The sequence below is a fragment of the Cylas formicarius genome, unplaced genomic scaffold, assembly GCF_029955315.1.
Source record: "Cylas formicarius isolate icCylForm1 unplaced genomic scaffold, icCylForm1.1 PGA_scaffold_4__25_contigs__length_36172078, whole genome shotgun sequence".
Classification (NCBI taxonomy): domain Eukaryota; kingdom Metazoa; phylum Arthropoda; class Insecta; order Coleoptera; family Brentidae; genus Cylas; species Cylas formicarius.
Window position 1 is genome coordinate 33,605,503 of NW_026844334.1, and position 12,624 is coordinate 33,618,126.

General features: G+C 35.0%; 1 protein-coding gene across 2 annotated transcripts; it reads left to right on the top strand.

Annotated features, from left to right (window-relative positions):
• Positions 1-10,282: 10,282 nt before the first annotated feature.
• LOC132700918 (uncharacterized) lies at positions 10,283-12,192 on the top strand. 2 transcript variants are annotated; one of them, XM_060668511.1, is made up of 2 exons: positions 10,283-11,229; positions 11,526-12,192. In XM_060668511.1, exons 1-2 carry the CDS (start codon positions 10,648-10,650, stop codon positions 11,562-11,564), a joined length of 621 nt encoding a protein of 206 aa, XP_060524494.1. In that variant the 5' UTR covers positions 10,283-10,647; the 3' UTR covers positions 11,565-12,192. The 2 variants fall into 2 exon arrangements, with proteins under 2 accessions (XP_060524494.1, XP_060524495.1); XM_060668512.1 differs by having other exon boundaries at positions 10,283-11,179.
• The last annotated feature ends 432 nt before the right edge of the window (positions 12,193-12,624 follow it).

Sequence of the window (12,624 nt, forward strand, 5' to 3'; positions counted from 1 at the left end):
TCTTTCTATCCTTCTCTTATTCAACATGCAGTTGCCTCGGATCTTCTCTAGTTCAGTTTTAATGGAGTGTGTTGAATTTTGAATGGATTCATCGAAATTAGATATCCTATTAATTAACTCACTCTTGCTCAAATTGCTTCTTGTGTGTTCAGAATCAGCTGTATGCAGGTTTGTCCTAGACAGGATAAATTCTCTTAATTCTTTGACACTTGTTTTCATGTGGTCTTCTATTTTTCGAAATTGAATTTCCTATGAAGACGTAAAGTTGGTGGTTTGGCTTGTTCAAAATCCCGTCGAGGCTTCTTTAACCATTTAAACTATATACACCCAAATATACGTTTAGCTATTGAATTAGAAATTAATAATAATCTCCTATTCTTAGATATTCTTATTAATAGAAATTATAATCTTATTAACAGGATCAGGATAACATTTTATCATTCACTTACAGAAAACCTACGCATACAGACCGATACCATATGCGGTCCACAACCCATCGGTTATCAACTCTCTTGTCTACAGAGTCGTGAAACCATCTTAATCGGATCATTGGACAAAAGAAGCTTAAAAGGCCTAACATCTGCACTTTTCTCAAAATTTCCGCATGCACTTTACCACAAACTTATGAATAAAAAGAGTCCGCCACATATTCAAATCATTACTGACCACATCGCAAATCCCGAAGAAAGCCGTATTAGGTAGTAAAATTACAATTTTTCATGTTTTGTTAAAAACAACCCTTTTTAGGGTTCTACTTTACCCTAACAAGCCAACAAAGCCAACAAATATTTTATGTTTTATGCACTAGATGGCGCTAGGTCAAAATTATGTTGGTCGCCCGTTGAAAACGGTATTATTTCGGCGTACTACGCCGGATTTTCTGATTTTGCGATTGCGATATAAATTTCTTATAATTTTTCGAAGAAAAACGTATTATTTGTCTTTGATACGCTTTTCCTTCAATTGTCAAGGTAAGAAAATTCTATTTTTTTTATGGATAGGTGTATTATATGAGGATAATACGTTATTCTTCAATTATGTTCGCGTGTGGGTAGTATTATTCTAGATTGATACCTTTTTTTAACAAATAATTTTTTTATAATATGAAATTTTAAATTTGAAAAAGGTGGTATAAGTTTTTAATACATTTTTACAGTAAAAAAGTTAAATTTTTCTTAACTTAAAAGAGAAAGGTTCCTCCTTTGCTCCTGGTGCTACTGAAATAACGTCTTGCACTTTTAAGTACTTAGAACAGAAGGCAAATACCGTCAATAACGAAGAATAAAACAAGTACTTTTAATTTTGTGAACAAATAAACATTAAACGGTGTACTCAAGATAAAAGAGCATTTCTCATAAATTCCTTATTGCCGGACACACGCAAAATGAAGGAGACAGCACACATTCAACAATTGAAAAAGATGTATTTTTTTTCCTATAAAACTGTTCTCGAAAACTTCCGAAACTTAAAGAAAGAAAAGAATTAACACACAAAGACTTTATAGATGTCAAACAATTAACAACAGATGTTGAAAATGAACAGGTTTACTTATCCGAGATTAAAATTGTAAAAGTAGAAAAGGAACAGCCTTTCATGTTTTATGTGTGTGTTAATGTTAAACAAAAAAACAACGAGAAAATCTAGATCTGCGGTATCTTGTTTGCCAGACTTATGTTGAAGCGAAGACGAGGTAACTTTTTAAAAACTTTATTTTCAAAATACAATCGAAAATTAAGATTTTCTGCAGCATCAGTGACAACAAGAATAATCATATTACTTAAAACTAAAACTTCATAGGTTCGTATCCGAAAAGCTGACAATGTGAATTTCACGGTCTCTTCATAGACATCTTAGATCTCACGGTGTCCTATCCTTATTACGTAGAAATCATTGTACATACTCCTCCCTCCTCAAGAAGCAAACATAATGGAATGAGTTTGCTCCGGCTGATTGGATTTATTGGGTTCGGATTGATTATGTTGACATTTCGGTAGAAGTTTCTTTCTAAAAACGATCATTAGGGCTACAATGACCGCTAGAAAAAATATAATAACAACAATATTAGTTACTAAACTTGTAGACATAGGCTGGACAATTTCTTCAATCGATTGTAGTTCATTTGTTATCTGTTTTAATTGATATAGGTCTTGCAAGTTAATTTGACTCATCTTCACTAATCTGGGTAACGTAATTGGTTTCAATTCTTCTATATAGACTTCAGATAAAAGCAAAGGCTTTCCTTTCATAATTTTGACATTGTTGTAATAATTGTTCTTGCCCAAGGTAATTTTGCAAGCAGCTGGAATTTCTATAAGTGTTGGAATATCGATCTTAAGGTATCGATCAATTTTATACTTAGCAAATACCAATGTATTTTTAACAGGTAAGACAAGCACTTTTTCTTGCGTTACTTGCTGTACAAGAGGTTGTAATAATTCGATATGGTGTTTTCGACAATTGCTTATAGGCTGATTTTCAAGCAATTGAATCGTGCATTCATCCTTCGAGTTGTAGTTTTCGTGGCAGTAGAAAGTATGCTCGATTTCGGGACAGCAGGACTCTTTGAAATGCATATCTTTTTTTTCTCGTGCGACATAGGGTTATTTTGGAATAATTATCGTGTTATTTTGGATAACAGGAAACAGGTGATGGAAAGAAAAATATTTAAGCCTTAAAATAGGGAAGTGAATAGCAAAAATTATTTTACTATCTGTAAATATTACTTGAGTCCCTAAAAATTGGTAATAAGATAACGTGTTATTAAATTTTGGTAATTCGTTTATATCATAAATTGATTTTAAATAATCGATTATTTTCTAAATTTCCAAAACAGAAACTATTAAATTGTGTAAAGCATTAGTGTGTGCAAACACAATTGCGTTCTCTAAATTATCCAGAAAATCTATCAGGTTTTGACAGTCGAGTATAATTTGGGATAAAACACTTTGAAAGATTATATATAACTGAAGATTATTGATCGTGTTATCAACAGATCCTTTTAATATATACATTGCTTTCTCTAGTTGGTTTTGATTCAATTTCGAAATTCGCGTTCTTTGTTTCTTTTATCAATTATTTTTTCTTTTGTTTTTTGATTATTTTCCGCAATTAATCGGTAAACTTTTTTCGAACTCTCTTTGTGTTTTTGAACATAGTCCGAAATTATCACGTGGTCACTAATGTCAAAAGGATTTGTGTCATTTATATGACCTTTGATTATTTCAAAAGGCGTAAATTTCGTGACACTGTGTATGGAGTTATTATATCCTAATTAAGCGCGTTTTACGATTTGTTCCGGGTTGTATTGTTTATGTTCCTCTTTAAGACATCGATATGCTTCAATTATAGAAGAATGAAAACGTTCCACTGGGGAGTTAGAGTTACTGTTCTTTGAAGTGGTATAATGCAACTCAATTTTATACAATTTGCAACAGTCCTCTATGTCTTTATTTTTAAACTCCGTTCCACTGTCTGACGTGATTTTTAAAGGTAAACCATGGTGTGATACAAAAGTTAGCAGGCAATCAATGACAGCTGTTTCAGACTTTTAAGAGAATACGCTTGAATGTATCTAGAAAAGGCGTCAAGAATGGTTAAAAATATTTGGTTGTCGATTTTAAAAGAGTCAATATGAATTTGTTCGAATGGTTTAGATGTCATAGGTGTTAGACTAAATTTAATGACAGGGGGATTTCTGTCGCATTTGTTTTTCTGACAAGTATCACAAATATTTACAAACCGCTCGATATCGTCGATCATTTAAGGCCAATAGAATCTAGTGGTCAATGCTATTTTCATTTCAGAGATGCCCCTATGGCAAGTTTTTGTAGTGTGGTAAATTTTTAATTTTTCCTGTTGTTCGTCCTGGGATTCAATATTCTCTAAGAATTTTGAACATTGAACAAACCTGTAGGAATAATTTAGAATTATTTTTTGTAGTGTTACAGTAAAGATTTGAGCTAGTTTTTCGGTTCTAAAATAAAGTGCGTAAAGATTTTTGGGGTCTATAAATTCCTTTAAGAATTTAATTATATGTGGGATAGGCTCAGTTTTGGAAATACTACTAAAATTCTAGTGTTATTGAAAATATTTGAAAATTGGCATTGGATTCAATTAATATCTCCTTCGGTTACAATTATTTGATTTTTATAAATATTCAATATTCTTTCTGTAAAGGGAATGTTAAAAATTGGATTTTCGTGAGATGTATGTACCGTTTCTAAATCGCTAGTATCTAGTAATGGCGGTTGATTTTGTGAATATTGAGCGGGTCGCAGAACAATGTCTGACAAAATATTTATTTTCTTTTGGGAATTGTTGCCTAGAATTGATTCTAATTCGTCCGGATTTAATTCAGGTAATTCTTCGGCATTTTCCAAGAATTTCTGTATAGTTTCGTTCGCATCACCGAGTTCATTAGTCGTAGATAAAGTTTCCAAGGCGTTAAGTCAATCTTTTCGCTAGTATCTACGGGGTTTCGCGAAAGTGCGTATGCGGCTTAGTTTTTCTTTCCTTTTTGATATTTTAAAATACAATCAAACTCTTCGAGTTTGAGGCGCCAGCGAATTAAGCGACTATTTCGTTCTTCTAAACTTGAAAGCCAAAGTTTATGGTCCGTGAGGACAGAGAACTTTTGTGCAAACAAATATGGTCTAAAGTACTTACAACCAAATACAATTGATAGGAGTTCCTTCTCGATGGTCGAATAGTTTATTTCCGCGGGGTTTAACGTTCTGGATACATAACTAATTGGATGACCATTTTGTGATAATATTGCTCCTATAGCATAGTTCGATGCATTAGTTGTTAATTCGAAAGGTTTGGTAAAATCGGGGTACGCAAGTACTGGTTCTGATGTTAGTATATTTTTACAATGTTGGAAACAATCCACAAATTCTTTAGAGTGTATTACTTTCTGGTTTTTCTTTAGGCATTGAGTTAGTGGTTTGGTGATCTTCGCAAAATTTTGTATAAATTTACGATAATATCCGAGCAAGCCTAAAAATTGTTTAATTTCTTTTTGTGTACGGGGTATCGCGAATTTTTGAATGGCCTCGATCATTTTCGCATTTGGTTTGATGCCTTCTGGCGTCACTACGTGCCCTAAAAATTCGATTTCTTTTCTTAGGAACTCGCATTTGTCCAGTTGAATTTTTAATTTTGCATCGCGTAATTTCGAAAATACAAGGCGCAAATTTTGAATGGGTTCCTGCAAGCCTGTACTAAAAATAATTATGTCGTCCATATAGACCATACAAATTTTATTCTGAAGATCTTTAAGGACCTCGTCCATAACGCGTTGAAAAGTACTCGGCGCATTTTTCAAGCCAAATGACATTTGTAGATATTCATAATGTCCGTTTTCCACGGAAAACGCTGTTTTTTCTATCGAATTTTGTGCGATCTCGATCTGGTGAAAACCGCTCGCTAGGTCTAAGGCCGAAATGTATTGTGATCGTCCTAACTTATCTAGTATATCAGAAATGTTTGGAATGGGGTATCGATCGTTGATTATCTTAAGGTTTAATTTACGATAATCTATTACTACGCACCACTTTTGTACGTTTGAAGCATCGATTTTTTTTGGATCGTTCCAAACGGGAGAGTTCCAAGGGCTCGTTGAAGGACGGATTATACCTTTCCCTAACATTTCATTTATTTGTTTCCTTACTTCTTCTTTATGGGCATACGGGTAACGATATGACTTTGTGTGTACCGGAACTTCGTCAGTGGTTTTTATCTCGTGTCGAATTTTGGATGTAAATGTTAGCGCGTCGCCTGGTTTATAAAAAATGTCTTTAAATTCGTCGCATAATTTAGTGATTGATTGCTGCTCTTCTGAGTGCATGTGGGATAGCCGTATTAATTTGGTTATATCGATTTTTGAAGGAGAATTTTGAAAATATTTATTTTTATCGAATTTTTTTATGGTTTCAAAAGAATATATTTCGAATGCTTCCTGTATAAATGATTCTACGGGAATTGGTTGCAATAAGGTCGTGTTAATGGTTTTATAGGTGTGGTTTTTCATTTCAACGGGTGCGAATCCGTTTCTCGCGTGGGATAGGGTTCTAGGAATAAACAAGTTATTTATTTCAGTAGGTGGTACTAAAATATCGCCTTCAAAAACGCTAACTGGCAAATTCTTAATAATTTTCTCATGAGAGTTTATCGAAAATGAAAATTTTGAATCTGCGGGTTCCTGGAACTTAGAAGGAATTTGAATTGTTTTATTCCAAAGTATTTTGTTATTTAAGTCAATATTTAAATTCATTTTCATCAAATCAGTTAATCCAATAACGCCATCGAAAAAGTCGTGAAAATCGAAAAGGATAAAATCGATTTCGTAATCGATACCAAACTCTGTAAGTAAAGCTATAGTAGCCTCAAAAATACTGCTTGCAATAATAGGTTTTAATACTGATCTATTACTACTAGTGTCTATTAATAATTTAATATTTAAAGAGTTAATTGGCAAGTAAGGAAGGGGGTTATACGAAGATACGTTTATTTCGCAAGAATTTTGGGATACATCTAAGTTTTGATTGCTTTGATTTTCTAATTGACATTGTATTGATTCATCGATTGTCTCAAAATATTCTTGAGGAAAATTATTTTCAAAACGCGGGTCCAAATAATCTAAGTTATCCTCAGAGTCTTGGTTGTCGAAGTTCGTCACGTCATTTGAATGTAATTCTTCAAAGACAAAGTTAATTCACGTGTTTGGGTTCGATCGGAAATAGTCGTTTTGGTTTCGATATTGGTCTCGTCTTATGGAAGGTGTCCTAGACGTTGTCGACATAGGTTCAGGCTTGGGCAAATCGCGTCGGTTTGTTTGTCCGGGCTTAAATACATTTTTTGGTTTACCGAAAACTTGACTGTTGCTAAAGTAAAGTATTTTTGAGGGGGTAGTTGTCTGGGCCTCACGTCAACTGGGCCAGTTGGAAACATTTTTTGTGGGGGCTTAAAGCAATTTTGATTAAAAGGTTGTTGACCGAATTGCGTTAAGTTACCAAATTGTGCGGGGTTACTAAATTGCTGATTTGGAAATTGAGCGAGATTGGGTGGTACAAACGCATTATTGCTAAACGGTCTTTGATAAAAATTTTGAAGATGTTGATTTGTCGGTGCACTGTTTAAATTTTGGAAGTTCGGTTTTTGAGATTTATAAGGCTCGTTCAGAGTCCCATACAATCTTTCAAAATTTTCGAATTCATTTACATATGGCATGGCGTCTTCGAGACTTTGCGGTGTTTTTAAATGCATATTGTTTTTTAAGACACCTGTGCACCCTGCGATAAATGTATTTAGGTCGCTTTGATCATAATGTTTAATATATGAAAGCTTTTCTTCCGGTGTATATTTAGACTCGTTATTTATACGCTGTGCAATGTCGCTCCTTAACAATTGAAGTCTACCTCCAAAATTTATCAGGTGTTCTGTGCGATTACCTACTAGAACTGCGGCTCTGCCTACCAGTTTTTCCTGGATACATTCAAAAATATGTATATTAAATTCCAAATTTGCAAGGGAAGCGTAACCATTAATTAAGCTTTCGCATCTGTTGATAAACTTATTTAAGGTATTGCTATCACCTTCGTAAAGTTGAATGTTTTGCAATTTTGATTTAAATAAATTCCAATTTACTTGGTCTGTCATTTTTTCCGATATTTTTTTTTCACTAAACTTTAGATTTTTGAAAATTTCTGATTCTGATTCACAATTTAATATCAAAAATTGATCGATTTAAAAAAAACAAAATAAATTTTTTTACTTCCCTAACTACTTGAGGTCCGATACATCTTAAAAAGCCTTAACGGAGGATCTTAAAGGGGCGAAAGGAAAAAATCGCACTTACGGTTTTGCCTTCCCTGATCCTTTGTTGCACACTGCCTACGAGAGTCTTCTCTGGGTTCGCCAACAAGTTCTTTGGATTGCGCTGTAGCGGTTGAAACCACTCCTCAGGGTATCCTAATTCGGTAAGTGTCACTTTTCCGCACGATGCGACGTACACACATTAATTGTCTCTGCTTTTTCGTTTTCTGAATTCCGAGGGCACAATCCTACCGACTGCGCCAATTATCTTCAAGTGAAGACGAGGTGACTTTTTAAAAACTTTATTTTCAAAATACAATCGAAAAATAAGAGTTTCTGCAGCAGCAGTTACAACAAGAATAATAATATTACTTAAAACTAAGACTAAAACTAAAACTAAGGATCGTATCCGAAAAGCTAACAATGTGAATCTCACGGTCTCTTCATAATACCATCGTGACCAAATGCTGACATCGGTGTCCTATCCTTATTACGTTGAAATCATTGTACATAACTCCAGCAGAATTCAAACTTAAAAAACCGTATAATTCAAAACGCCCAATTAATGAGAATAAAAAAAAGGATTTCAAATTCCATTTTTACGAGCCTCTGTTTTAATGGTTTTTTGAAAATGTTTTTTATGACTTTTAAATTAAATTTTAAAATTGTGTTAACCTAAGTGTTAATAATGCTTAGAAATAAATGAATTTTTGAGTTATTTGTTTGTTTTAATTCACCTTTCATCGACAATTCGGAAAAAAACAGATTTTTTTTTTGAGAAAACTGTATTAAGTCAACAAAATCAAAGTTTTTTGGGGTTTTGAAAATATAATAAACTCTGAGAACAAAATGTATTATATCAATTCTTTAAATGCTCCTCCTATAAAATTGTTAATTGGGCACTTAATACAGTTTTCTTTGGGATGTGCGACATATAAAAATTTTGTAGGCAATATAATATTGAAACCTCAATTTTCATTAGGAAAACACCATCGTACATTATATGAAGCAAGCAAATTGCTCGTTGTACTTCGTCACGGCAATATTTGTGTACTGATCCCAGATGGTGATTCTGGGTTCCAGACTTTCCTAGGCGGTTTACATTAATGAGATAATGTGGAAGGCGTAAACGTAACGTAGACGTAAAAATAAAATTGAGACAAAAAAAAAGAGACAATAAAAAAAAAATGCCAGCAAAATTGCGAATTATTACCGAAATGTTTTTTATGCGATTTAGACTGAACAAAATATCAGTTCGGCTTAAGGTGGGAGTTCAAAATCACTAACTAAATTCTATAATGTCATTTCAGTAACTCCCTGTATAATTTCCCAGAGGAGTTAAGTTTCGGAAAAATTATACTTTTTAATTTGCAATGACGGCAACTGCTATAGTGTTGTTTAGTAAAAAGCAAACCTTTTACCCAAATTTATGAACGACATAATGAAATATTACTAAAAAAGATGGTAGGTCACCACTGCCATGATTTGAGAAATAATTGAATTCGTTATTTTTTGTTTGTCTAGTTTTTGGTTTATTTGCATGTCAAATTAAGTTTGTCTTACATCAATTATAATAATAATAATGTTTTTAAGCGAATGCAAACCAATTTAAATATTAATCATTGTCCCAGATAGCTCTCAATTTACGAAGTCAACTGTGGCCAGATTAGTTTCAGAATTTGGGGTGTGTAAAAGACCGCCCAACGACAAGGACAAGCAATTTTGTGGTTGTGTTATGGATGAATCAATTTTCAATCGAAATTTTTCAAGTTGTATCTATAGGGCGATAACCACAATTGGTTTTGACAAGATCTGTGTGGATCATGTGTTTCGGAGTCGGTGGTTCGGGTAAGGAGGGACTATCGAGTAGGCGCCTCATTAACCCGATTTAAATAATCTAGATTTTTTTCTTTGGGGTCACCACAAAACTGAAATGTACAGAACCAAATCCAATACCCTGGCTGACTTAGAAGAGCGGATTCTCTGCAAGACACCACACGGGAATTCACAGAATGCTTAAGACATTGTTAAGTAGCAGAAGGATGTCAGTTTGAGCATTTATTAAAACAAGTACCTTTTTTTCTTTAATTTTTCAAAGAAAGTTCAACAGCATACTGTAATATTATTTACAAAACTGTGGGATGCCTCTTGTGTCGGTTGTTGGTGACGATTCGCTAATCAACCTGTTGACTTCTTCAGAGCTTAACTGAAACTGGCTCGTATTTTACACTATACCTGCTTTATGTTCTTTGAGGGGGAGGAGCAAAGGAGGGGCAATTAATTGATTCCCATACTGGTGACAGATGAAGACCTGAGTCGCGGTTAAGATTGTTGGATCGTTTATAGATTTCTATAGAATCTCGGATTTTTCATTGGTAGAACAATTACATGCAAGAATTTTAGTTTTATTGAGTAAAATTTTATGTCCGGTCTCGTGATTGTGCTCGGCAATTGCTGATGAGTGTATTTGTCCTTGTCTTAAGGCTCTTTCATGTTCTTTGAGTCTAGCCGATATTTTTTTGTGCGGTCTCTCCAATATTTCCTTTGGTGCATGTGGTGCGCCCAATACCTTGTCCCAGTTGCATTTGTGGTAAAGTGTCAGAAGTTAAGAAGAAGACGAGTGAGAACGGCGAAATGAGTAACTGTGGGGAAAAGTTTTTTCGGTACAACAGCGAAGGAGTGAAGACTACCTGAGTATTGTTGTGCAAATCTTTAGGCATCGGCCCTAATCTTAATTGTTTTCTGTTATTTGGTGAGTCCATTTAACGCATCCAGTTATATATCAGTTTCTGTGGCTGGTAGTTTCCTCCTCTTGGCCCTCTAACCTTAACCATGGGGGACTCTTCGGGGGGCGAGGGCCCCCCGACGGTTAATGCTGCACAAGAAAATGACAGTTTATCCATTGATTCTCAAAATCGTCCGTTGAACGCCATTATTTGTAACATTTTGCCACCGGATTGCCAAAAAACTGCTGAAGATATTTCTAGGCTCCAGTATTTTGATGTGCCCTCAGGTGAAGAGTTGTCAAAGTTATCGGCAGAGATCCAGATTATCAAGAATCAGTTCGAGCAAGACGCTGAAATCCTGCGGGAAGTTGCCAAAATCTCCGCAAACATAAGAAGGACAGTAAATCGGAAAACAAAATATGAAATCACCGATCAGGGGCCTTTTATGGTGATTGTGGAGGGGATTACAGGTAAAGTGGGGACTCTTCATCCTATGAACTTTGGGAAGTTACTTCAAGCGCAGAAAGTTCAAGGGATATTGAAAATTTCTAGAAAAGGAGCCAATAAAATCGGTTTGGAGTTTAACACCTCTGAGTCTGCAAATAAATTTTTATCTAATGAAACATATTCGACAGCTGGTGGGTATAATAAGTATATACCTCAAAGACTAGTCACTTGCCGAGGGTTGGTGAGGGACATTGGTGACTTAATTGATGAGGATGATTTTTACTCTGAGGCAAAAGTCAAGGTTAACATCGGAAGATCGCTAAAGCGCGTTAAGATTGTTAATGTTCGCAGACTAACTAAAAGGGTCAAATGCCCAGGTGTTCTGATTGGCACTTTTGGTTTCAAGACAGTTCCATCTAATGATTATATAATAACATTTGAGGGTAAAACTCTTCCAGAATCAATCTGTATCTATAAAAATGAGTGTTCAAATGAAAAATATGTTAGTCCTGTTGTCTTATGTATGAATTGTTGCAGGTTTGGTCATTGGAAAAACCAATGCAAAAGCAAGGGTAGATGTAGTTTCTGCGCTGGAGATCATCCAGTATTTCATTGTGAACTGAAAGAACAGTTTTATAAGAAGAAACCATGCCCGACAGACCACTTAAATCATGAAGGTAAATGCAGCCTGGGTAATTGCGAAATATCTCCAAAGCCAACTTGCATCCACTGTAAAGGCTCTCATCAGGCCACTGATAGATCATGTCCGGAAATGGACAGACAGAAGAAAATCAATGAGGCTATGGCATGGTACAACCTATCCTTTTTTGAAGCGGCCAAACTCTTTCCAAGAGGCCCCAAATCAAGTGAGTTTAATCGCTCTAATGAAAATTTCCCTCCTATTCATAACACGGTTGCCCCCGTCTCTCAGCCTTCCCCTAGATCTGCTTCTAAAACTTATTCTGTCATAGCAAAAAAGCGTAAGTCCCCCCAAATAGAACCAGGGTATGATAGGGACGCCCACAGGGATTGTCTCGTGCCGCCTTTGACTAGGCAGAAGTTGAATCACACTGGCAAAAGTCAATCTTCTCCCTCATATTTAAATGACTTATCGTCAGAGTCCGAGATGGACACTGCTTCTCCAGGGGTTTCTTCCTCTGGTGAATTTTGGTATCGGTTTGAAAATTTAAAGAAAAAAGTTTTGTCCAATATATCCAGTAAAAGTGCGTACCATGAAATTGAGAGTCTTTTTGACTCCCTGCCTCCTCCCGGAGGATGCAGGTTTTAATTTATTAATGTTACCAGATCGACAGTCAAATCTTTCTGTTAAAATTAGTAATTTCTCAATTATTCACTGGAACACTTGCGGTATTAGAAATAATCGTGATAGTATTATTAGACTTATTCGTGACTTTGGTCCGGATATAGTCATGATTAATGAATCTTTTTTACTCCCACATATCAAGTTTTCCTTGTCTGGTTTCTCCTTTGTCAGGGACGATCGTATGGATGGGTATGGAGGGATTATTGTTTTTTTACGCTCCAACATCGGGTATAATGTTTTAGATGTGTCAGATATCCCCAGGCCGGATAGATGTCAGGTTATAGTGTTGGAGATGGACAGCCTTTTTCTAGT